Source organism: Dipodomys merriami, unplaced genomic scaffold (genome assembly GCF_024711535.1).
Source record: "Dipodomys merriami isolate MVZ:Mamm:240054 unplaced genomic scaffold, mDipMer1.0.p SCAF_1, whole genome shotgun sequence".
Lineage (NCBI taxonomy): Eukaryota > Metazoa > Chordata > Mammalia > Rodentia > Heteromyidae > Dipodomys > Dipodomys merriami.
In genome coordinates this window covers 144,783,848-144,810,994 of record NW_027202270.1, presented here as the reverse complement: position 1 = coordinate 144,810,994, position 27,147 = coordinate 144,783,848, and the positions used below count along the sequence as shown (strand labels likewise).

General features: G+C 40.7%; 1 protein-coding gene across 5 annotated transcripts in view; it reads right to left on the bottom strand.

The window, feature by feature from the left end:
- Window positions 1–224: 224 nt before the first annotated feature.
- Window positions 225–27,147, bottom strand: part of Fermt2 (FERM domain containing kindlin 2) — a 73,947-nt gene continuing 47,024 nt past the window's right edge. For 2 of the 5 annotated variants that reach the window (XM_070033171.1, XM_070033162.1), the window contains exons 5-18: window positions 26,604–26,636; window positions 26,057–26,282; window positions 25,834–25,936; window positions 23,549–23,656; window positions 21,201–21,335; window positions 17,768–17,817; window positions 16,585–16,709; window positions 8,766–8,872; window positions 8,402–8,623; window positions 5,694–5,717; window positions 5,171–5,191; window positions 4,332–4,456; window positions 3,893–4,034; window positions 225–1,478 (exon numbers count right to left, since the gene is read on the bottom strand). In XM_070033171.1, coding sequence (XP_069889272.1) covers window positions 1,305–1,478; window positions 3,893–4,034; window positions 4,332–4,456; window positions 5,171–5,191; window positions 5,694–5,717; window positions 8,402–8,623; window positions 8,766–8,872; window positions 16,585–16,709; window positions 17,768–17,817; window positions 21,201–21,335; window positions 23,549–23,656; window positions 25,834–25,936; window positions 26,057–26,282; window positions 26,604–26,636 — 1,595 coding nt within the window. In that variant the 3' untranslated portion in view covers window positions 225–1,304. The remainder of the gene's footprint in view (window positions 1,479–3,892; window positions 4,035–4,331; window positions 4,457–5,170; window positions 5,192–5,693; window positions 5,718–8,401; window positions 8,624–8,765; window positions 8,873–16,584; window positions 16,710–17,767; window positions 17,818–21,200; window positions 21,336–23,548; window positions 23,657–25,833; window positions 25,937–26,056; window positions 26,283–26,603; window positions 26,637–27,147) is intronic. The other 3 variants (XM_070033180.1, XM_070033191.1, XM_070033202.1) reach the window with 3 other exon arrangements.

Sequence of the window (27,147 nt, the reverse complement as noted above, 5' to 3'; positions counted from 1 at the left end):
TATGAACACGAGCACAGAGTACTTGCCGGGGACTCTGCCATTGGAGCTGAATGTAGCAGTTGAGTGCTGGGGCTGCGAGGAGAGGCAGCTGCTGTGCTGGACTAAAAGGACCTGAGTGGGCCCCATCTCACACAGCTCTTAGGGCTTTTTGCAAGTGACTTAAGCAACAGTTAATTTCAAGAAGTTAATGCTATGTAAATACGAAAGACAAAAAGTACAAAAAATTAAATAAAAGATTTTGCTTTTATTTAAAATAAAATGCTTTTATACAATCTTTAAAGCATGGATTATTGTCAATACTGGTAATCACCCCACCCTGGCACCCTTTTGGGCTGTGAGCTAGGAATTTTCTGACTAGCACCAATGCAGACTGTAACAGCAGAACAGACCCAACCGGCCTGTCCAGGCAGGAGCTAAGGACACTGTGGCAAGTCATGACCATAACAAAGTCATTCTTAATTTAGCAGGTATTAAAACTGCATATTATACCTTTTAATGCAAGGATGCTACATTTAAGCCATTTGCTAGTTGTGAATAGTTTAAAAAAACTGTACAATTTTATAAAATTTGTGTTTGTACATTAGTTACACAAAATGCATACTTCATAGACCTTTTACTTCATATCATAATGCAGAAACTGCATATTTTAGGCAGACAGTGAATATGCTGGTGAATACTAAAAGTGTTGTAATACAATACGGTGTAAAAATAAAAACATACAATATACACACATGCTTGTTCAAGGACAAATACAAACCAAGCGTAACAGACTAACAGAATTTTCCTTCAAGGTCAAACAATGACATCACTAAAACTCAGGCCTATTTGTAGGCCTTATTTCATGGGGGGTGGGGCAGGGAGAGAGGAGGTGTTAAATGGTTACCAGACGTAGGATATTTTAAAATATGACATCCAACTAAACATACATTAAGACACATGCATTAAACATGATAAATAGACTTCATATAGGTTAAGCCCTGGATAACTTTAGAGTAGATGGCTTCTTACAGCTTGGCTAGCTTAAATCAGTGGCGGCTGGCTCCTGATTTGCCCACTATTTCCATTATCAATTCATGGTCTTAAGGAATGAGCCATTTGCCGCAGTCCACACATACACTGTATCACCATAGCAGATTAACAGTCGTGCTTGTTAGTGCACACAAAACCAGTCTGGTAAGGCAAAAACATTTTTCATGATAAAATGATACATTTCAAGCTTACTTTATTAAGCAGCATATAATAAAAATCAGCTTTGAAGTTAAATATTGTTATGGCCGTGAAGTTCAATTACACAGTATCTTTATTCACACCCAGCCACTGGTAAGTTTGTAGAACATCTCTTCATCTAAACTCTCATTTTGGTCTTTTGCACGTGTTGACAGAAATATGTAGCCACCGATGAATTCATGAACTACTTTGCAATCTACTTCAGTACAAATGAAGGACAATCGGACTTCATCTGCAAACTCTACGGTGACCTGGAATAAGACAAAGAACTGTTGATCCTGGTGACATTCCACAGGGCTGAGTCCAATGAAGTAACTGTGCTGCTGAAGGCCTGCCCTATCACCAAACTCTTGTCAGTCTCCAAATAATCACTCTTCAAAATACTAAACTAATAACTGGTGGCACACACCTTTAATCCTAGCTGCTCAGGAAGCCGAGATCTGGAGAATATAAGTTCAAAGCTATCCTAGGCAGAAAAAGTCTGAGACTCCCATCTTCAATTAACCAGCAAAATGAGAGTCTGGAAGCTTAGCTTAAGTAGTACAATACCAGCTGCGAATGATCAAGAGCCAGGCTCTGAGTTGTAAAAATGCCTTGAAGTTCAAAAGAATAAGGAAAGTGTATCAGCCCTTCCCCCATTCCTTTAGTTCTCAAGTGCTGAAAAGGAAGACAGAATGCAAAGGTTTTAGGTCAGTAAGTTCCCAAGTGATCTCTGGTGATTCAATTAACGAGAGAAAGTCTCTCTTCAAGTCCTGGGAGAAAACCCTATTTCCTGTATTTTATTTAATATTTGCTTCAACATTTAACCTTTATGTAATCATGTTTCAGTGTTTCAGAAATGTTTTACTAAGTAGTAAGAGCTGATACAAAATATTCAATATGCTTCTAAACCAAATACTTAGTAAAGGACTGTTATTCACTAGGTATGGTGGCTCACACCTGTGAGCCCAGCTATTTGGGTTTGTGTTGCCCTATCAATCAATAAGCTGGACAGAGGTAACTCATGGCTGTGACTTCAGTCATTTGGGAGGTTGTGTGTTAGAGGATTCAGGTCCGAGACTGGCCAGGGCAAACATAAGACTCTACATGTAAGAGAACTAATGCAAAAAAGGGCTGAGAGGCACAAGACCCTGCATTCAATCTAGTATTAGTAAATGTAACTAACAGGTCTTAAAAGATGAAGCCAAGAGGGAACTAAGGAGAGAATTCTCAGATGTAAGAATGGCAAAGAAACACAGAGGAAATGCTCACCATCCCTGGGCATAAAAGAAATGCAAATCAAAACAATGCTGAGATTCCATCTCACCCCAGTTAGATTGGCCAATGTTTTGAATGTGAACAACAAATGCTGGTGGGATGTAGGGAAAAAGGAACCCTACTGCACTGCTAGTGGGAATGTAAACTCATACAACTGCTCTGGAAATCCGTCTGTAGGTTCCTCAAAAAAACTAAACATAGACCTTCCCTGTGATCCAGCCATACCACTCCTTGGCATCTACCCTGAGCACTATGAACCAGGATATTATAAGGACATCTGCACACCCATGTTCATTGCCGCACTATTCACCATAGTCAAGATATGGAAACAAGCCAGATGTCCCACAATAGAAGGTGCATCCCCAAAATCAGAACCTATATACAATGTAATTTTACACAGCCATTAGGAAGAATAATGTCATTTCCAGGGAAATGGATGGAACTAGAACAAATAATGTTAAGTGGGGTAAGCCAAGATCAGAGAGACAAATAGTGCATGTTCTCCCTGATATGTGGAAGTTAGATCTAAAACACACTGGGATATGACAAATTACACAAGCCTCTAGATACTCACATACAGTGAGACCAAACGAGGATAGGATAGTCTTAGGAGAGAATCAAAAAGGGGCAATATCCAAGCACCTCTTTTTCATGTTATAAAATAATATACATATACTGAAATGAACTCCAAAGAAATGGAAACAAAGGACTTTTTCTTAATTTGTTTTTCTATTTCTGATGATTCCATATTCTTTACCTTATATATGGTGTATGAATGTGCATATCTGTGGAAGGGCTGTGGGAGGGCACAAGTTTCTGAGGGAAAAGGGTGAACAAGTGCAGCATGGAATGCACACTGATGAAAGTGAACTATGCAACTTGTGGGTGAAGATGGGAGGGAATGGGAGAGAATGAGGGAACAGATGACATTATATGAAAGGAAATATACTTATTACCTACTGCATGTAAATGTAACCCCACTGTATATCATCTCTAAAATAACAAGTTAATTAGTAAAAAGAAAACAAACAAAAAGATGTGGCCAATATTCTAAGCAAGTTGTTATGGATAGGTGAGTTCAAGTGAGCAATGAATAACCAGCCATATGTTCTGTACATTAAGAAGGAATGATAGGGCTGGGAAGGTGGCTCAGTGGTAGAGCGCTTGCCTTGCATGCATGAGGCCCTGGGTTTGATTCCTCAGCACCACATAAGCAAAAAGCAAAAAGCCAGAAGTGGAATTGTGGCTCAAGTGGTAGAGCACTAGCCTTGAGCTGAAGAGCTGAGGGACAGCGCCCAGGCCCAGAGTTCAGGCCCACAACCGGACCCAAAAAAAAAAAGGAATGATAAAAACTGTTTTCTTACTTTTATGGAAACACCTATATTCAGGTAACCTTGTATTGGCTTACCATTTTGATCTCCCAGTTTACATTCCACTGTTTCATGTTGCTAAACCGCCACGTCTTAATGGCATCACCTGTGCTGGCATCCATCCGAATCAATCTGTTGTATGCGATTCCAATCAGTTCTTCTTTTTTGCCCCCTTGAAACCTATTACATTATGGAGGGGGAAAAAACACACACACACACACACACACAAAATTACAACTCCTGGGGGCTATTTTTCTCCTGGTCTATTTTTCTTCAAGATAGGTACTCTTAAACCTAAGGAAAGCATTAGTTTTGTGTAAAAACAAGTGCAATCATTTTGAATGTTTATCAAAACTGAAGGTATACAAAAACGCATTCCATCACCTCTGGCAGTTACTGTGAAATGGGTTAGTGTGGTGATGGCTCTGCTGTCAATGCTCCTGTCTGATGCTCAGCAGTGATGACATGAACACTGACCTTGCAATGAAGTGTGTGATGCCGAATTCCGGCAGCGACTGCCATGCCTGAATGAATCTCATTTTGGCTTCGATCAGACTCATCTGAGCCACATTCTGATGGGCCTCCAAGATTCTTGCTGTTATCTAAACATGATCAAACATCCATACCATTAGATAGCATTGCTTCATGTTAATCAAGACAGTAATATACACAGACTGAGACAAACTCCAAAGATATGAAAACAAAGGACTTTTCCGTAATTTGTTTTTTCTTTTTCTGAGGATCAAAAGATCAAAAGACTGGATTATACACGCCACCACAAGAACATGAAAGAGCTGGGATTAGGAAATACAGCTACATTTGGAGATTTTTAATAAGGTGATAAAAGCACTTTTTCAAAATAAGTACTTAACTGTCACACGAGACATAGTCCAGCACACACATATGATAAGCTACTGTAGAACGGTATATTCCAATCTGTATGTATGTGATGAGTTTAAATTTAACAAGAAGTCAAGTTGGAATGAGTGTCTGGAATACAAATTTCTAGCAGCAATACTTGTTATTAGTTTTAAAATATTTGAAATCACCCATTAATTTTGAGGGATTTTGTGTGTGTGTGTGTGCATGCACATGTGCGTGCATTGCTAGGGATCCAATCCAGGGCCTTCTACATATAAAACAAGTCGGTTACCTCCATCATCTCTATTTTTAGAAATTTTTGTAGTAGTCATCAATGCTCTAACCCCCTTTTTAAATTGTATCTACTTTGGGATGACTATTCCTACCAGGAGGGAAAGCTATGGCTTTTAAATTTTTAATAAAATAATTTTTTTTGTTAAATATGGAGAACTTACCAAATCTCTTATATAGCCTGGCTGTAGATGGCAATGCGAGGAAAGAAAAAGGAAGCGGAAAGAAAAAAAAAAAAAGAGGCAGTCAGAAAAAAATGGCAATGAAGCGAAGAAAAAGCTGCGGCAACCTACAAACCAAAATTCCAGCCAAAACCATGCAAAACGGCTTCAGGTAGACACAGGCAAAGTAAATGCAAGAATGGAAATGAAAACCAGGAAGCAACAATTACTTTCCACCTAGAATACCGAGGGGCACTCCACACTGAGATGTTAAACGTTACTGAAATTCCGGCTACAAGTGTGTAGAAGAAAATAAAAGCGCAAATAAATACCTCCTTGCCCTCCTGCACCAGTCCTTACTTGTTAGGAAAGACTGTTTTAGTAGCAAAGTGAAAAATCATATTCAAAGGCTTTGAAGTCAAATCTATGATACATGCGCTACTTTCTAGAAAGGAAGCTGAAGGCTAAGGTCAGTGCGGTGCCCATATGGCTTCATTACTACAAGGAAAGCAAGCCCCCCAATTACCATCTGTTTTTTGCATCCTTTCTCCTGGAAGGGAAAGATAAAGAGATGCCATACGCTACCCTAGGAATTATGGCTAGAAACATGTTAGTTTTATCAGAGAGACATCTACCCAGGCTAACTCTTTAATATTAAAAATTGCATTTTGAATCGTTCATTAAAAAATACATGTGCAGCTTGGGGAAACTAAAGTTGGTTAACTATGGCAATGACTATACTGATGGCCCCACAGAAATCCTGTGCTTGTGCCTGGCAGACATGGATGACCCTGTAGTTGGGGTATGGGGTTCGGCTTACAACCAGAAAGGTCTGCCAGTTATGTCAGATGACTCATATGCCATCTGACCCATCACAGCTACTACACGTCTGCCTTGTAGGGCACCCACAAGGCACCGGGCAGTAGTTCATGGTTCCTAACTTCTGGGAATGACCTGTATGTCTAGTAAAGAGAAAGGAGGATTAGAACAGAATGTGCATTTGATAAGATCCAGGGTAGAACACGGCAGACTCCACACGCACTGCTCTCCTGGTATTATAGACAGCAACAGTGTTTCTGACTTTAAGAGAATTTTCATCTCACACTCCTGTCTAGAATTCCTTTTTTTGTAGAATATCATTTCCTGACACCTGAGAGTGAAAGACAAAATCTCTTATTTTTTACATGAAAAACAAGTTAAAAAATGGAATGAGAACTTCCTTTACTTTCCCTTTTTAACAGAACAGTCTGCATTCTATATGGCTCCCAGGGCAGCATTTCTTCCTCGTCCTCCTCCTCTCCACTCCCCAACTCTACACTGCCACATAAACACTTCCATGTTGCTTATACAACCTTGAAATGTAACACCAAATACTTTTGATTAAAGCATCTCCCCATTCCTGTAGAAAGCTAAATGATTTAGACCCATATAATAAACACTGTATTTAAAGTTAAAGAATTTGGTGTTCTGGTACTTAACAGGCTTTTTCGTGATGTTATAAAATTAATCCTTAACAAAGATAAAACAAAACTAGATAAAAACGCAATATTTATTTTAAAGGTCTTCTCTGCTCCCCTGCCTGAACTGGAGCCTTTCCTTTTTTGGCATGATATTCCGTGCGGAGGATACCGGGGGCACTCCAGCAAAATTCCCCTGGAAGGCTCTTTCATGATGTACTCAAGAACCATTTTCCTAAATAGCAAGCCTTTTATGGCATTCATTTCCAGGGCAAGAATTCTAGAAAGAGTAGACAAGAGCTGTGACTTCAAATTAAAATTTAATCAAACTTTCAAAGTTTGTGTAGGCCCTTCAGGTTCTATTAATATTAAGACAACATTGGAGTATAGACTATTTGTACCAAACTTGGAAAATCCATTCTAACAGCTGGAACAGGTAATAAATATTTGTTGGGAAATGTGGACTGTCTTATATCCCATTTACTTGGTATATATAAAGGATATGAAGTAAGGAACACAAAGCAATTAAAAGACCATCTTCATTTCCCTCAATATTTTAAAGACTACTCTGGGGCTGGGAATGTAGCTCAGTGGTAGAGTGTTTGCCTAGCATTCATGAAGCCCTGGGTTTGATTCCTCAGTACCACATAAACAGAAAAAAGCCTGAAGTGGAGCTGTGGCTCAAGTGGTAGAGCACTAGCCATGAGCCAAAGAAGCTCAGAGACAGTGCCCAGGCCTTGAATTCAAGCCCCATGACAGGCCAAAAAAAAAAAAAAGACTACTCTGTTGACAGTAATTTAGAATAAACAGGTTTGACTATTCCACCTCATTATCTGTTCTATTAATTTTTTTTTTTCTCTTTTTGAAGTGCTGGTCCTAGGGCTTGAACAGAGGACCTAATACTGTCTCTGAACTTTTGAGCTTAAGGCTAGTACTCTACCACTTGAGCCACACTCTACCTCTAGCTTTTCAGTGGCTAATTGGAGATGAGAGTCCCATGGACTTTTGTGCCAGGGCTGGTTTCAAATCGTGATCTTCAGCTCTTAGTTTCCTGAGAACTAGGATTACAGGTGTAAACCATCAGTGCCCAGCTTGTCTTGATTTTTACAAGGGATGCCTACTAATTTCAATAAGGTGGCAATAGTAAGATTTATTTTTCCTCTTCATAAGTTTTCATCCCCTTCCTTAAAGAGCTTGATTTTTTTTTTTTTGCTATCTCAAATGTGAATCTATTATGTGAATGAGATTAACTCTTTTCATTATTTCTTTGATACAATTTTTTTTTTTGGGGGGGTGGTAGTGGAGGAAAGAAAGACCCTATTTGGGACTGTGCTTCTTTTTTGTTTTAAATAATAGTAAGATTTTTTTTTTTTGGTTGGTTGTGGGGCTTGAACTCTGGGCCAAGGGGTCCCTCAGCTCTTCGCCCCAAATGAGCGTTCTATCACTAGAGCCACAGCACCACTTCCAGTTTTCTGAGTGGCTTATTGGAGATAAGTCTCATGGCCTTTCTTGCCTGGGCTGGCTTTGAACTGCCATCCTCAGATCTCAGCCTTCTGAGTAGCTAGGATTACAGGCGTGAGCCACCGGCATCCAGCTAATAAGATTTAATGACCCAATTTGACTAAAGCCTTTTTTATTTCCTATTTTATATATTATAATCAGGTAATGTGAAATTAAGGCTAAAAACTTTCATTAGGGGCAAAGAAATTCACAGTAGACATACAAAACTGTAAAACAAACCAAGATAGGGCAGTTGCTACAGGGCAATGCAAGTTACCTGCTTGTTCTTATACTTCTTCAGGTAGCGAGGAGACACCAAACATTCAGGGTTGATATCAGTGGTGATCTGCTCTGGTATTAACTGAGGATCTGGGTTTAAATGCTGCATCTTGAGGAAAGAGAGGATATTCTGAACTTCTAAGTTGTAAGAGCTGTCTGCCATGGTCTTGCCTTTCGAGGCCAATCTGCAGGCTGCCATCCAGTGTGCGTACTGTTTTTCCTGCAGAGAAGCAATGAGGGATGAAATGCCATGCTCATGTAAATGTCACCCGGTCACTTTCTGAGCATGATATAGAGGATGATGGACCAACTCAAGCAGGGATCACAGGAAACTAGCATTTACTTTTCTCAGGGAAACTTACATTGTCGCAACGAAGCCAGATTTCATTCATGCCCTCTGCTACTGGAATCAGGAGCTTAATGTTAAATTTTTGGCCTGAAATGTTTACATCTGGGGTGACTTCACATCCTGTAATAAATGAGTTAATTTTAAAAGTTCTGAATTTTACTTTTCAAAAATCCCAAACCAATACAAAGCCTCTGTGTGGGGCTTGAATATGCTGAATTGAGTCCCAGCCTGGGAGGGCCTCGGCAACATGTGAGGGGCGCTGGCAGACAGCAGCTCTGGCCTTCACATCCTACTGCACAGAAAAGGCTTTGGAAACACACGGATTTGTGGGCTATAAGAATGCAAACACATGGGCTGGGAATGTGGCTTAGTGGTAGGAGTGCTTGCCTAGCATGCATGAAGCCCTGGGTTAGAGTCCTCAGTACCACATACACAGAAAAAGCTGGAAGTGGCTCAAGTGGCAGGGCGATAGCAGAGAGGGGGAGGGGGGGAGAGAGAGAGAGAGAAAGAGGGGGGGGAGGGAGGGAGAGGAGGGGGAGAGAGAGAGAAGAGAGAGAGGGAGAATGCAAACAATAAACACTTAAGTATTCTCAGTTTTGGACATGTGAGGGCTCCTTAATGGATACTGGAATCTCGTTTCCTTTATGTCACCTGTCACTGCCATCCCTCCAAGGCTTGTGGCCTAATGTCTGTATTGGAGCCATTTCTTTTGGCAAGGAGAACACAAAGAGTAAGATGTTAAATATCAGTGTGTCTGAAATATCTTAGGTAGAGGGGTGTCCTCTTCAGAATAACTACCATAAATTTGAGGGATTTTTCTCTCTTTCATGTTTTCTTTCTTAAGGTATTTACTACACATAAATAACTCCTTTTAGAAGACGTTTTTTGAGGGGGGTGCATTGAGAGGGGTTGGTCATGAGGCTTGAACTCTGGGTCTAGGTGCTATCCCACAGCTCTTCAGCTTAAGGTGAACGCTCTATTCCTTGAGCCACAGCACCACTTCTGATTTTCTGGTGGTTTATTGGAGATGAGTCACATGGACTTTCCTGCCTGTGCTGACTTTGAACTGTGATCCTAAATCTCAGCTTCCAGAGTGGATAGAATTATAGGTGTGAGCCGTGAGAGCCTGGAGCAGAAGTTTTTTGTTTTTTTAAATAGAAGCTATAGAAACAAAGATAGTGTGACAATTGAAGTGGTAAAGGCCAAAGACTGTAAAGACTCACAATGTTTACACAAATGTCACTAATCCTCAATAAGATTTGGGTTTAGAGTAATCCTATAATAATTAAGCCTCTTTAAAAATCCCAAGACAAAAAAAAGGAGACAAAGTCAGAAGACTTCTGGTTCTTTTTTTTTTTTTGGTTGGTCATGGGGGTTGAACTCTGAACCTGGGCACTGTCCCTCAGCTCTTCAGCTCAAGGCAAGCCTTCTACCACTTGAGCCACAGTGCCACTTCCAGTTTTCTAGTGGTTTATTGGAGATAAGAGTTTCAGACTTTCCTGCCCGGGCTGGCTTTGAACCGAGATCCTCAGATCTCAGCCTCCTGAGTAGCTAGGATTATAGGCGTGAGCCACAGGTGCCTGGCAGACTTCTGGTTTTAATGTAGGCCAGAGACACTTCCTGCGTTTTACCTCAGACAGCTTCATTTCCTGCTACCTGGACTTTCTATTGCTATACAAACAGCCCATTCTGAACACACCTTTCCTGTCCCTGCCCACTCCACCGCACCCCCCCTCCCCCCTGTAGTGGTAGTGGTACTGCATTTCATCTCATGGCCTTGCTAGAAAAATGCTCTTCCACTTGAGCCACACACAGCTCTTTATGCATTTACTTTTTTTCTCTATTTTTTTTAAATTGTAAAGGTGATGTACAGAGGGGTTACAGTTACCTAAGTAAGGTAATGAGTACATTTCTTTTTGAACAGTGTTACCCACCCCACTCCTTCATTTTCTCACCGCCCCCCCCCACTCCTCTCCTGCATTTCCTTTTTTTTGGGGGGAAGGGGGTTGGTTGGTTGTGGGGCTTGAACACTGGGCCTGGGCTGTCCCTGAGCACTTCAGCTCAAAGAGCTCTACTACTTGAGCCACAGCGCCACTTCCAGTTTTCTGGTGGTTCATTGGAGGTAAGTCTCACAGACTATTTCTGCCCAGGCTGGCTTTGAACTGTGATCCTTAGATCTCAGCCTCCTCAGTAGCTAGTAGTATAGGCATTATCCACAGGTGCCTGGTTCTGCATTTACTTTTTCTTTTTGTCAGTCATGGGGCTTGAACTCTGGGCTGGGGCGCTGTCCCTCAGCTCTTCAGCTCAAGGCGAGCGCTCTACCACTCAAGCTACAGCACCCCTTCCAGTTTTCTAGTGGTTTATTGGAGATAGGAGTCTCACAGTCTTTCCTGCCGGGGCTGGCTTTGAACCATGATCCTCAGATCTCAGCCTCCTGAGTAGCTAGGATTACAGGTGTGAGCCACCTGTGCCCCGATAGCATTTACTTTTTAGACAGGGTCTCATTCATATTTTTGCCGACTGGCCTCAGACCCTGATCCTCCTGCATTTGCCTCTCAAGTAGCTAGGCTCACAGGCATAGTGATAGCACCCAGCCGTTCTTCAATCTAATTAATTAATTAATTAATTGCCAGGCCTGGGGCTTGAACTCAGGGTCTGGCCAGTGCCTACGCTTCTTTCGCTCAAGGCTAGCACTTTACCACTTGAGCCACAGCGCCACTTCTGGCATTTTCTGTTTATGTGGTACTGAGGAATCAACCTCAGGGCTTTATATATGCTAGGCAAGCACTCCACCACTGAGCCACATTCCCAGCCCCCATTCTTCAACTTCTTTAAGAGACTTTTGTCTTCCCACACTTTCACTTTCTCCCTACCAGAGGTTTATACCTCTTTCTCTCCAATCCAGTCTGGACCCCATTCACCAGATATACCGTAGACTTCCCCAGAACACTGTTTTAGCATTGGTTACACTCAGCGAAACCTTAATCCTGGTTCAGTCCAACTATCTGTCTTTTACTTACCCAGGCTGATTAGCATTGCAAAGGACCAGGTAGAGAGGGAAGGAGGGAAGAAGGGAAGAGGGAGAACAAACCCTCCTAACCCAACAATATAACACAAAACCTAGCAGATAAGTTTCATTAGAAATTCATAGCAATCCTTCTGAGTTTATACAGACACTGTCAACAATGTCAGTTTTAAATCTTCCCAGAGATAATTGCAGTGCCAATCATTTTCAGGGAACAATTTTATTTCTTATGAATCTGAGAAAAGAAGCACAGCCCCTTGGCTTCCAGCCACTACACGAAACCACTGTATTTCCACACAGTGTGAGAGAAATCTCCCCTGCTCACCATGTGGTCTTCTCTCTCTGGACAATATAACTCCCTTTTTCTGGTGTCCCGTTTCCATCAGCATTTAACTTCCAGTCTCACCAATCTTATACCATGAAACCTCTCTTGCCCTCACTGTATCCCACTTTTCTGTCACTGCTTTACTTTCTCTCTTCCTTGGCATAGATAGGGTTATTTATAAAGCCATCTATTTCCTATTTATTTCTCAATGACTATACTTTGGTTCCCATACCAAGAACTACTGAAACCCACTGAACCTGTTCTCATTAACCACCTCTCATGTTCCAATACATCAGGCTTTAACTGTATTACTTTTTTGTAGCATCTGGCATATGGGCTGCTCTGCTACAAGCTTTGGCCTTTATCTTCCCTTATTTTTGTAGTTTTCTTAGGCAATGTGTTATGTCCTAAACAGCTATACTTCATGACTAGCCCTGTCCTTTAGGCCTGGGTGTTCTGTAAGGTTCTGTTCTTAGCCTTTTAATATTCCAGACAACCATTCTAATAGCCACATTCACCACTAGCACTAATTGCTACATTGGTATCTGTAACATGTATCTCCCCTGAACCAAGGGATATTTTGAGATGCCTCACAATATTCTGAATTTACACTCATCTTTTAAAAAATATTTTGTTGTAAAGATACTATCAGAGGGGTTACAGTTACATGAACAAGATAATCAGTCTATTTCCCATCGAGCATTGTACAATCTTTTTTTTTTCTCTAAATTTCATTCTTCAGTATTTCAATCTTAGTATCACTGGATTGGCCCATCTGCACAGGTTTCTGCCTCTTCCCAAGTCAATTACCTGTTTGTTGATGGATTTTCCTCAGCATGTACAGAATCTGTCCCTCTTCCACATGGAAGAACCAGGGCCTCACAAAAGCCTGAACCAAGTGTTCTACACTGAACTAACCTAACCCTTGACTATCATCTCTCTCAAATTACTCTTCTATATGATGGCTTATCATAAATATGGATCTAGTCATTTTGTGTTAGTAATCTATGAGTAACAGTTCACAGCTGCCGATCAAAACACAACTTCTGGGTTTGGGGAGTGTAGCTGGGGTAGCAGAACTCTTGCTTGGCAGGCAGAGGTCCTGGGTTCAATCTCTAGCACTATAAAACAATCTTGTTATTTTAATCATGGAATTCCTGCCAGTTTCTTCTGCATTCTCTCTCACGTTAGCAGAAACCAGTAGCTATTAAGGAAGTATTCATCCTCCCCCTTCAATTCTACGTTCCAGCAGCGCAAGACCCATGGCAGCTGCCTGGCTTTTATGTCATTTGACAGATCTCTCTTGGAAAGTTCTGTTAACAATTCCCCTGTTCTCTTCCACAAACCCCGATTTCATCTTGGATCTTTTTTGATATGTGTATATGTACTGGTGGTGGAACTGAACGTAGGGTCTCCCCCATTGTCGGCAAACACTTCACAAATGAGCTACACCTCAAGCCGTATAACTTAGACATCACTTCCCCCATGAAACCTCTCCACCCTCACTGAGGAGTACCGCAGCACTCTGAGTCCCTTGCTCTTTGTTTTTAATTGATGGTGCTGGCTATGAACCGGGGTTTCACCCACACTAGACAAAGGCTCTGGCACTTCCCTGCTTACCCCGCTGCCATCCTGAGGCCAGAGGTATAATTTGTTCTACCTTCATGCATTTACCACCTAACAGTTTGTAGCATGGGCGTTCAACTAGTGTTAGCTGAATTGACCTCCAAGTACTTTGTGTTTTAGATCTCTAAGGGACCTTAATGACAATCCAGCACTTTCATTTTTCAGAGCAAACAAGGAGACCCACACAGGCTACTCTACAAAACTACAGGCTTGTTTGGTAGAAGTGCAGTGCAGGACCTGGGCTAAGGCCTGTCCTAGTGTCATGGGTCTGATGTGCAGGGCAGGGGAGAGGTGGGGAGAGTCTTAACTCCATGCCTGAAGTGACTTCCCAGCCTCATGGGGGCACGGTTATGACTGTGACAGGGACAGAAGAAGATGAGGCCAGAAGACATGCCTAGTGTCTAGGTCAACGGTGGACAGTGTGGGCTACTCCTCAGCAGCTGCAGAGGGACATGGGGACAAAGTTGCAATGGATTCTGAAAGTAACAAATAATGGCAGAGACCAAGGAACAAAGCTCACCTGACTTAACAGACTAATTTCAGAGTTTAAGCAAGTTATTCCAACATATGGAGATAGCAATCCTCGTGCATAACTGTAAAGCAACAGGTCAGAGGGCAGAATTCACTTGCTGAACTGTACTAAGAAAAATGAAGAATATATTGGGCTGGGAAGGTGGCTCAGTGGTAGAGTGCTTGCCTAGCATGCATGAAGCCCTGGGTTCGATTCCTCAGTATCACATAAACAGAAAAAGCCGGAAGTGGCACTGTGGCTCAAGTGGTAGAGTGCTAGCCTTGAGCAAGAGAAGCTCAGGGACAGTGCCCAGGCCCCAAGTTCAGGACTGGCAAAAAAATAAAAAAATTAAATCAAGAGTTTAGGCTCTAGCTCATGGTTGTACTGGGGAAAATTCTTTTTGTCTCAAGCATCACTGGCTGTTTCTGTAAATGTCAGCCCTTGGATGCTTTTCTGGTGTTCAGGAAGCCCAGGAACCCAAGGGGAAAGCCCAACTGTCAAAGTCAGGGGCTTTTCTTTGATACCTAAATAAAAATATTTTTAGTTAGAAAGGCCTATTGCTGCTGGGCATGTGGCTCATGCCTGTAATCCTAGCTACTGAGGAGGCTGAGATCTGAGGATCATGGTTTGAAGCCAGCTGGGTCAGGAAAGTCTGTGAGACTCTTATCTCTAATAAAACTATTCAGAAAAAGCTGGAAGACAAGGCTCAAATGGTAGGCTGCTAGCCCTGAACACAAAGCAGCTCAGGAACAGCTCTCAGGCTCTGAGTTCAAGCCCCAGGGCTTGAACTTCAATACGCATGCACATACAAAATGAATCCAAAGAGAGATTAGCTGGGCCACCAGGAGCAGCTCAGCAGTGGAAGGCCAAGGGAGGTATAACCCTTGCCACCATCAACTGGGCAGACAGAGGCTGTTATTGCAGCTCTGAGCTTGTTAAGAGACACACCTCACTCCTTTATCCACTGTCTCCAATCCCTGAGGCCAGCATGGAATTTCAGCCTGCAATGTATGTGTCTGATTGGAGTCTCAGTCTCACTGGGAATGAATTTGGAAAGTGTTTTCTAGCATTTGTCAAAAGGGAAGACACAGAGGAGCTTGGGATAGACACTGAGAAGACAATCTCTGCATCCTCCACCAGGAAAGATGGCATCTAGCATGGAGAAGGCTGTGTGAGCTCCTGAGAGACTGCTTCTCAGGGAACACAGACCTGAGAGGAAGTGAGCCACAAGAGACTTCTGTGAGTACTATCAGCATATGTAAGAGACTCACCAACAATCTGCCAGATCAGCTACAGGCTCTGTAAGGAAACCAAGTGAGCAGTGACCTCTAGCTGCAGGAGACCCAGGCCAAGAGAATTCTATTACCAGGTAAAGAAACTGTGAAGAGTCAACAGAAGCCACCAAAATGGGAAATAAAATCATGGCTCCACATTCATGAATAAAAAGAGTAAAGCTAACAGCTTAAGTTCTAACGAGGCTGAAGGAACAAGCCTGCCACTTTTTTTTTTTTTTGGCCACTGGGGAAAAGATGCCTGCTCCTTAAACATCAGCCCCTAGTTCTCAGCTTTGGAATGAACAAGGTGAAAGGAAACTGTGCTTGGAATCTTGGAGCTTAAGGGGGGCATTCTGGGCTTGCCCCAGGAGCCAGGCTGAGAGCAAAGCAAGGCAGACAAAACCAGGCAGCACAGGAGAACTTGGCCGAAGCCCCAGGGAGCTAGCTGTCCCACTAGTGAGCCAGGAAAACCAAGAAGCTGAGGACCCTTAGCAGGGCCAGCCCATTACCAGGGAAAGGTGGAGAAGAGGAGATGGCAATAATAGGTCTGAAGATGAGGTGAAACAGGCAGAGCAGCCCCTGTAGGAGGAGGAAAAACCTCAATGTCCTTAACACTGAAGGTCAGAAAACAGATAACCAGAAACTTACTTGATAAGAAAGAATAGTACTAGGGGCTGGGAAGGTGGCTCAGTGGTAGAGTGCTTGCCTTGCATGCATGAGGCCCTGGGTTCAATTCCTCAGCATCACATAAGCAGAAAAACCCAGAAGTGGAGCTGTGAAGTGGTGAGCACTAGCCTTGAGCTAAAGATCTGAGGGACAGCGCCCAGGCCCAGGCCCAGAGTTCAGGCCCCACAACTGACAAAAAAAAGAAAGAAAGAAAGAAAATACTACTTCAAAGGGACCACAGCAAAATATTCCTGTGGAATTCAATAAATCTATGGAAAAGAAATACAAAACATAGCTAATATAAAAGTTGCCATAGGAGGAAAGAAACTGCTACCTTACCACCATCACAGTGAAGTTTACCAAGTATGAGACAATTCACATTCCAGGCACGCAGGCCTTCCTTACCTCGTAGGTTCATCTGATGAGCAGGTGTGCCACTGGATTCTTCTCTGCTCTTATAGCAAGAAATAGATGTATCTTTGAAAGTGCACCAATACTGCTTGTAACCCTTTAAAGTCAGCTTTTTTGGCCTATGAATCAGATAAAAGGAACAGAAAATCTACTCTGAAGTAACTGTCAATGTTTAGTAGACAAATTTCACAGTATTGAAGTATGAGGCCCAATTTTACACATGCCATAGGGTAGGATCTACCCTCCCTTCTCAATCACTGAGGAAGATCCCAGTTTACCCAGAAAGGTCAGGAAAGAAAGGTAAACCAACTTGGAAGATTTCTAGGATCTTATTCACTTGAAGGTTCAGGGTTATCTTCAGCACAGCCTATGCTCTGCATGCCTGGCAGTGAAGAAAGATCTGAACTCTAGGATACGTTGTGCCAAACATAAAAGATGGCAGTGTAGCTAGGAAGGTACACGTGGATGAAAAAGGCAGGGCAGTAGTACTTGAAATCTTACCCTTATCTCAGAAATGTTACACATCTAGGCCTACTGTATCTTTAGCCACAGTAAATGGTTTATTCTAAAAAAATTTATACACTAGAAAAAAGAAAAAAAAGGATACTCTGTATCACCTCTTATTATTCTGTCCCTTAATACCTTTTTCACACCCACCCACCTAGTCCTGAGGCAAAAGCCTTAGCTTCCTAAGTGCTGGGATTGTACGTTTTCACTACCATGCCCAGCTTGCTCAGCTCTCTTGTTTTAGCTGGCTACAGCTGGATTGAATGTTTAAAAATCTAGATGGCTATGGTGGTCATTATATAAACTGACCACTAACAAACATAATAATAGCATCTGGAATTTTGAACAAGTAAACAGCCACTGGTGGTCATAGTGCATTATGTGCTATTGTATTAGTACGTTTCAGTATCTCTCTTCATGGTGCAATCTAGGTTTCACAGGCTTTTACTAAAAAAAACTGTTCACCAGATGAAACAAGGATCACTGTGACTTATTCTAATAAACATGATTATTTCCTATCATTACAATTTAGTTTTCATCGAACTGGTAAACCTCCTTACAGATCCATCTGATAGTCACACTTACTGTAAATTTAAATTGAGAACATGATTATAAAATAGACAGTAATTAACCCTTAATGTTTGGAATCCCACCCCCATTTTGCACTTACTTGAAAACTTTAATATAGTCAGCAAGTTCAGGAATGGAAGTAATGTCACCCTAGGGAAAAAATGATAAAATATTTTTCTTACTTTTTTTAAATTCGAAATTCTAATGTTTCATTTAGTATCTGATATCATGAACTTGCTTATTTAATAAAAAGAAATAAAATAGACTACAAACATTTAAAAGATGAAATCATATTATATGTTTGTGTGAACCATACATTTTCTTGTTACAAACAAGAAACATTTTCAAACAGCATAGAAAGTTGATGAAATTTCAAAGTGAAGACTGTAACTCTTTTTTAAAAAAAATTCTTACCATAGCCTGTTTATTAATCTGTGGAATCACAACAACACTAAAAATTCAAGTTTAGACAATCAGCATGTAAAATTAGGTACCTTGTTCACCTAACAATATTCTCCAGAGGCCTTCTATGTCTAATGATGATCAATGGAGAACTAAACAAATCACGAGTCCAGGATTTTAGTTACTAATGAATACTTATGTGACTCTTCACATGAACCTTCTGATATCATAGTCAACTAAGAAAATTAATCAAATAGATCTAATCTGGGGGCTGGAAATCAAGCTCAGTGGCAGAACACTTGCTTAGAATATGTGAGGCTGAAGGCTGAATCCCTAGGATCCCTTTCTCTCTGAAAAAAAAGTAATTTCAAATGGATTTGTCTTCATTTTTATTTATTTTTATTTTTTTTTGGTAGGTCATGGGGCTTGAACTCTGGGTTTGGGTGCTGTCCCTGCACTCTTCAGCTCAAGGCGAGCGCTCTACCATTTGAGCCACAGCGCCACTTCTGGTTTTCTAGTGATTTACTAGAGATAAGAGTCTCATGTACTTTCCTGCCCAGGCTGGCTTTGAACCAAGATCCTCCTCAGATCTCAGCCTCCTGAGTAGCTAGGATTAAAGGCGGGAGCCACCGGTGCCCAGCTTGCCTTTATTTAAAAAAAAAAAAAAAAAAAGAAACAAACAAACAAAAAAAAAACAGTCCTGCAGCTTTAACTCAGGGCCTGGGCACTGTCCCTGAGCTTCTTTTGTTCAAGGCTAGTGCTCTACCACTTGAGCCACAACTCCAGTTCTAGCTTTTTGATGGTTAAGTGGAAGGGTGACATTGTTCCATAAGAAATGTACTTAATTCCTAACTTATGTAACTGTAACCCCTCTGTATATTACCTTTACCAAAAAAAAAAAAAAAAAGTCTCAGACTCTTTCTACCTGGGCTGGCTTTGAACCATAATCCTCAGACCTCAGCCTCCTGAGTAGGTAGGATTATAGGTATGAGCCAACAACACCTAGCTTTGCTTTTTTTTAAAATTAGGTGTGGATGGGGGCTGGGAAGGTGGCTCAGTGGTAGAGCACTTGCCTTGCATGCCTGAGGCCCTGGGTTCAATTCCTCAGCACCACATAAGCAAAAAAAGAAAAAAGCCAGAAGTGGCGCTGTGGCTCAAGTGGTAGAGCGCTAACCTTGAGCTGAAGAGCTGAGGGACAGCGCCCAGGCCCAGAGTTCAGGCCCCATGACCGGACCCAAAAAAAAAAAATTAGGTGTGGATGCAACTGTGTGCCCTATAGCATTGCAGCCCAAAACATTTTCTCTAATAATGGAATCTTGTCTGATAAAGCAGCTAATGAGACTGAGGTACTAAGTTCTTCATTTTTTTTAGCTACTTGTGGATACTGCTCATATTGGGCAGAACAGTTCAACTAACTGTTCACTCATTAATATCAGAAATAAAAATTTATATATTGGTATTGAAGGTTGTAAGTGCTCCACCACTTGAGCCATGCCTCCAGCCCTTTTTTCCATTGGTTATTTTCAAGCTAAGTTCTCACATTATGACGAGGCCAACCTGGGCAATGATCCTCTTCTTGTGCTTCCTCGTGTCACTGGAGATTACTAGCACGCACCATTGCACCCAGCCACTGTGCTTCCATTGAATCTTAAGAACTTTTATGGGAAGACTGTAGCTCTTAATAGCCCCTAGAAAGCTGCTTCTCCAGCAAACTAATTCTGTAGCTTTAAAAATGAACTCAACCCAAATGATCACAAACAAGACCACACTAAAGCTACCAGCACAACTATGTTTATTGCAGCATTATTTACCTTAGCTAAGATATGGAACCAACCCAGATGCCCCTCAGTAGATGAATGGATCAAGAAAATGTGGTGTGTGTGTGTCTGTCTCTCTCTCTCTATATATATATGAATGGAATTTTATGCCTCCATCAGAAAGAATGACATCGCCTCATTTATTAGGAAATGGAAAGACTTGGAAAAAAATATATAAAGTGAAGTAAGCCAGGCCCAAAGAAACATAGGTCCCATGGTTTCCCTTATTTGCAATAACTAGTATGTGTCTGGGACAAGCAGAAAAGGTCAAAAGATACGTACATATGACCAGATAAGATGTTAAGCGAAATGAACCCCAAGATAGGGACACAAGGGATTTTTTCTTTCTTGCTATCGTTTCTAACATATTTATAATGTACCATGTGATTTTTTTTTTGTTTCTTTGTATGTTCCTCCCCCAGGGTATAACCCGTTTTCACTGTATTTGATGTCAGTGCCATGCACCTTGTATATACACTTCTCTAATTTGGGGAGGGGAAGGAAAAAACAAAATGCTTAAATAGGGATACAGGTTGACCCATTGTAACAATGAGATGTACAAGACACTATGTTAAAAAATGAACTTTACAATTTAGGTGGGGAGGGTGTAGTTGTGAAGGTGGGAGGGAAGATGGTAGGGGAAAAACAAGGAGGAGGCAACAATGCTTGATAGGAAATGTATTCATTACCTTGCTCATGTAACTGTAACCCCTCTGTACATATTAAAACTTAAAAAAAAATGAGCTCAGTACTTAAAAGACAGTGTGAGAGCTGATTCTCTACTTTTTCTTTCTTTCTTTCTTTTTTGGTTGGTTATGGGGCTTGAACTCTGGTTTGGGAGCTGTCCCTCAGTTCTTCAGCTCAAGGCAAGCACTCTACTGCTTGAGCTACAATACCACTTCCGGTTTTCTAACGGTTTATTGGAGATAAGAGTCTCATGGACTTTCCTGCCCTGGCTGGCTTTGAACCACATCCTCAGATCTCAGGCTCCTGAGTAGCTAGGATTACAGGTGTGAGCCACCTGCTCACATCTGTCTGGCTTGCTTCTCTATTTTCTGAAGCAAATCAAATGAAGAGATCATTAAATGAATTTCACCATGACTTGAATTGCAGGTTTCCTTGCAGAATTGTTTTCCCCCTAACTAGTGACAGAATGTGCAGTGTCAGGTCTTCAGCACTGGGAGCCACGCAGCTCACAAACACTATCCCTTAAACAATCTTTATGTCCCTTCTCAAAGCATTATCTCTCTCTCACTCCCATAAAAAGGTAAACATCAATTCAAGCTTAATCAACAGGTAAAAGGTTCACCCTACCAAAACTGTTGATGTTTTACCCCCTTCCAAAGTAATCTCCAGGTCTGACAGGGCAGCATCAACTTCATCAACTTCTTTGTCACTGTTATTCAAATGATTCTCTGACGTCATGATTGACAGCTTATTGATATGATACTGAAATCAGAAATGACATTTTATTGAAATGACTTGTAACTATAAAACTTAAAAATGGAATTACTATCTGAATCTATACTGGATGCCTTAAAAAAAAAACAACAAACACAAAACCCAAAAGGATCTCTTCATGTAGCCCAGGCCAGCCCCAAATCTTCCTGCTTCAGCCTCTCAAGTACTGAGATTATAAGCTTGTACCACCATGATAAATTCATAATTTAGATTAGAGAGTTATCTGGTCTTCCATTAAAACCTTCAGTTGAGCAGAGATCTTTTTTTCTCCTCTTCTTTTTTCAGTGCCATCATCCCTATGTCTAGAACAGGCCTTGGTAAAAATGAATATTGAGTGAATGTGCAGAACAAGTATAAAGTCTCGTAGAAATGTAGGTTTAACATTGATTGCTTTACCTTCTACTATTACTTAGAAGTAGAAAATTAACCTGATTGCCTCAGACTACCTAATAAAAATAAAAAGTAAAACCCTTCTAGAATCTGCATTGATACCAGTGGCTCAGGTTATTCGGATGCAAAAGGTCTAGGTATAGGACTTGCTATAAAATGCAGTTCTGTTTCAAAGGTATGTGGGGAATCTATTTTACATAAGGATGTGGATGTCTCAACAAGAATCCAGAGCATAGGTCATCTCTGAATAACAAACACTAGGATCTTTCACCATACTTGCAAAACTTCTTCCTGGTGGTAGTGGATGACTCCTAGCAGCCTTTGGGCAGTCTTTGAAAAGGAGATTTGCACTCCAAAATTCTCTTATGGAATCTGTGGATTATGCTTTGAGACTACTCATCAATTTCCATTAATTGAAATCTATAACCAACCACTGAGGTCACATCTAGTGGCTCCATGCCAAGGAGAGAAGGGTTGTAGCACACTGACATTCACAGCTGCATAGATAAGTCATTCAACAAATACTTTCTGAGTACATATTATGGCAGGCTCTATATGAATCTGCAGTATTTTTTAAATAAAGCACAGAGAAGCTCAGGGACAGTGCTCAGGCTGAGTTTAAGCCCCAGGACCAGCAAAAAAAAAAAAAAAAGAGAAAGAAATGAAAAAAGAAAATAAAACTGTAAAGAAAAGAAAGAAATCTTCATAGTGAAAGCTTTCCCCAAATTTCAGCTCTGTTTCCTGTACTTCTCTCTGAAGACTAAAGAGCATCAACTGGATCTGGACTAGAATCCACCACAGTTGGAGAACACTGGCCAAAGCCTGACTTAGAACTGAGAATTTAAAAAACAAAAATCACAATACACACTGCTTATGGTTTTATAAAAAAAAAAAACTACAAACAATACTGTAAGAAGACATGTAAATTCCAAGTGCTGCATCTTAAATTGAGATGGCAAAGTTGACATTTAGCAATCAATACCAGTTTACTGTTCCATCTAGAAACCAGATCCTATAAACTGTTAACAATAACAAAAACCTTTCCTATACTTTTGATAGTTTATATGTTAAGATTGTAAATATAAAAGAATAAAAGAATTGGCTTCTCCTTCAGAGTTTACCTTTTCACTTCACTACCCCAACTCATGGCTCCACAGGCAATTCCCCCATTCCTGCTCCCTGGGCTTTTGGGGAACTAGCTGGTGAACCTCACCAATGAAGAGCTGCCTCATTCATATGTGAAATTTAAGAAGGACGATAATCAATCTGGCAGTCATTTCTAAAAATGCTGATTTGAGATTACCACATACTAATGCTATTTTACTAGTGTGTGATAAGTGGGTGTTTTAAAGTAAGTGTTACAGTAATTCTCAAGCAGGTTAAATATGCAAGAATCACAACTAGAAAAACACCGGTTTAATCTAAGGACAATATTAGCTGACCGCTTCTTAACAATTATTATTTTAAAAGAACATTTATATTTTGGCTCCTGAAATATCGTCACTTAAAAGACACTCCTTCCCCAGCCATTCATAAAATGATGTGGTAAGCATCACCTTGGAAATCTGACTTTAAATCAAATGAGCATCTTTAAGCTAAGATACATGGGGTGCAGTATAACCTTCCCCCATAGAAAATAGAAGAGCAACCAAATATGCTACTCTTAAATAATACAAGTAATTTAATTTGTGTATTTAACTTTTCAAAAGTACTCACTATCTACATATAAAAGTTATTCTCCAATGTTGCTAGTCACCAAGTTATTATTTTAAAATAACCCCTGCCCTGCACCAACAGGTCCCATCAACTACCTGCAAGGCCGCAAACATCATCATTTCCTCTTCTGTGCATTCAATTTCTTCTAGGAGGATGGCCCACTTGGCCTGCTCATAAAGCTGATTGATTCTGATTGCATCATACTGCAGAGCAAAAGAAACACTTTTGTAATATATTGTCTTTTAGCATTAAAGTTTTCAACTGAATATTTTTTAAAGCTTCACAAGAAAAAATGAATATATGTATGTTTTTTTTTCTGGGATCTGTATTTACTAATATGTATTCAATTTTAAGAAAGATATCTACAGGGTTAGAAATACCTATACATAACCAGATCTAATTTTCATTAAAAATGACATTAAATCATGATAGAAAGTAATTATCCAGTATCAGAAGTAGATTCCAAGGCTATAGCTCAGTAATGCAGTGCTCAACTACCATATACAAGGCAATGGATTCAATACCTGAACCATAAGAATTTATTTTCTAGGATACAACTACTAAATATAGCTCTACTATAAGAATTCTTACAATTGTAAATCAGGTGTGATAGTCCATACCTATAATCCCAAGTTCCAGGCCACCCTGAGCTACACTCTGAGCAAGACTATCTCAAATAAACAAAAAAGAAATCAAACTTGCAGGTATGAAAGCAAGGTAGAACTACAGATTGCTTTTCAATAATCTTATTTAGACTTTGACACCTATACTACCATATACTGTTATATGGGTGTTTTTTGTTTTTGTTTTTCCTTTTGGTGCCGGTACTTGAGCTTGAATTCAGGGCCTCACCCTCTCACTTGGACTTTTCACTCAAGGGTAGCACTCTACACTTGCGCCATGTCTCCATTTGTTTGTTGGTTGTTTTTTTTTCCTGATTAATTGGAGGTAAGAATCTCATGGACTTTCCTGCCCACGTTTGCTTTGGAACCATAATCTTCAGATCTCAGCCTCTTGAATAGCTAGAATTACAGGTGCAAGCCAGAAGTACACAGCTAAAATTATTCTTTATGGTGTTGTCTAAATAATAATGAAAGCTCAACAGCTTTCTGTAATCTTAGGAAAACTCGGGAGGTAGAGCACAGAACTACAATTTGAGGTCACCCCAGGCAAAAACTTCACAAGATCCCATTTCAACCAATAAAAAGCTAGGCTGGGAAGTTGGCTCAGTGGTAGAGTGCTTGCCTTGCATGCATGAGGCCCTGGGTCTGATTCCTCAGCACCACATGAACAGGAAAAAAAAACAAAAAACAAAAAAAAACGGAAGCAGTGCTGTGGCTCCAGTGGTAGAGCACTAGCCTTGAGCTGAAGAGCTGAGGGACAGCACTCAGGCCCAGAGTTCAGCCCCCACCCTCCCAGGCCCAGAGTTCAGCCCCCGTGACCAACAGTACAAGCCTGTCATCCTAGCTACCTGGGAAGCATAAACTAGGAGGACTGAGGTCTAGGCTGACCAAAAGTAAAACCCTACTCAAAACATAACAAAAGCCAGGCACTGATGGCTCACACGTATAATCCTACTCAGGAGGCTGATATCTGAGGATAGAAGGTCAAAACCAGTCCTGCAAGTAAGTCTGGAACTCTTATCTACAATTAATCACCAAAAAGCCTTAAGTAGAGCTATGGCTCAAGTAGCAGAGCACTAGCCAAAGGCAAAAACAGCTCAGGGACAGTGTGACTATGCCCTGAGTTCAACCTCAAGAACCAGCACCAAAAACACAAAATAAAAAGATAACAAAAGCCAAGAGACGGAGGTAGGAAGGGCAAGTGGTATCCCTGACTAGCAAACATGAGGTCCTAGTTAAAACCCCAGTACTGCCAAAAAATTAAAATAGAAAAAACAATGTAAGCACACATTAAAATTTAGTATATTACAATCTAGACTAATCCAGATATGAAAAGGACTACAGGATAGCCAAGAGAGGATGAGCAAGAAGATTTAAAGTAGCTGTTCCAAGTATTTTCTGGGGAAAATCCTGATCTTCCCAGCCAAGCTAAATCTCACCCCAAAAGCAAAGCGCTTAACAGTAGCACAGATGATGCCAGCCACAGAAAAATAGGTAAGACTTGAGTATTAGGAAAAGATATTATAGCTCAGTGGTAGAATGCTTGCCTAGCATAGATCTTTTTCCATATAATTAGTAATCTAAAAGTACTGTAAGAGGTAAACATTCATAAATTTTCTTTCCTTACAGTACAACTGAAAGAGGTACTAAACAAAATAAAAGAAAAAAAAACCCAATGCTACCAGCTAGAGAGAGAGAGAGAGAGATAGAGAGAGAGAGAGAGAGAGAAATCAACCATCCCTTCAAACCCTTGGTACCTTTGGATTCAAATCAAAAAAGCTGTAATACTTGAATCTCAGCAGCAAGGCCTCATTTTCCTTCACATCTTGCTCCATGAGAGATCTTGAGGAATCAAGCCACCTGAGCCAATCAGTAAGAACAGCAAATAAAGCACCACAAAATTAACCAAATGCTTCTACCTCTAGTTTGATAAATTCTTCAACTGTATCTATACCTTAAAAACAAAAACAAAAAACTTACCCTTGGTTAATTTTTGCTTTATCAAGAAGAGCTTGAGGCTTGAACATTTTTGCCAAGATTTCTGGTGATGTGATTGGTTGACTGACAGCAAGTATACCAGGATTACCTTCCGAAAGAGCACTGTCACCAAACCATGCAGAAGTTGGTGATAGGGGGCTTCCATCGTGAGCATCGTAAGTGGGAGTCATTGTTCTACTATAAAGTCCTGGGCTTGAATATATACTTCCTAAGAAGTAACAAGATAAAGAGGCCATAAATATGAAGCACAGAATATTAGTTTTTACTAACAACATATACTACAACATAAAACACAACATAAAACACAAACTTCAGTCTGGAAGGAAAGCTTAGCACATTATTTTACCTGACTGCAAAGCATGTTTGACTAGCTCCACTTGTACAGCATTAGATCATGTCAAAAAAGCCATAAAAATATAACTAAGGTGGCAGAAATTGTGAGGAAGTCGATTCCAGGGAGTTAGAAAATAAAGGGTGTAGCTGAAGCAGACAGACCAACACTTTCTGCATTTAACTGTGGCAGGCTCACCTTTCAGAGGACCAATGTAAAGAACATCAGTGCCTATAGGAAAGGAAAGAAAGGAATTCAGAGGTAAAGGAAAGACAATATTAAGAGGACAGAAACAAAAGAATGAAAAGAAAATGGGAGAAAAGGAAAACCAGATAGTTCCTGATTGTGAATTATAAACTCAAGTTTATATATCTCAAGTGTATCTGAGAAAAGAACCTTAAGACAGGAAAGGTGACTCATGCTTTAGCCCTAACTATAGGCCAAGACCGAGAGGATCATAATTTATAGCCCATGGGCAAAAAAGTCACAAGACCCACATCTCAACATCTATAAAGCTGAGTGTAGTGATGCATGCCAGTCATCCTAGCTATAAATATAAATAGGAGGATCACGGTCCAGACCAACACAGAAAAAAAAAAGTTCAAAAAATAACTAAAGAAACAAAAGAGCTGAGGGCATGGTTCAAGTGATGTAGTGCCTGGTTAGCAAGTGTAAGGTTCTGAATTCCAACTTATGTACTATTAATAAGAGAGAGAGAGAGAAAGAAAAACTTTATAAACTT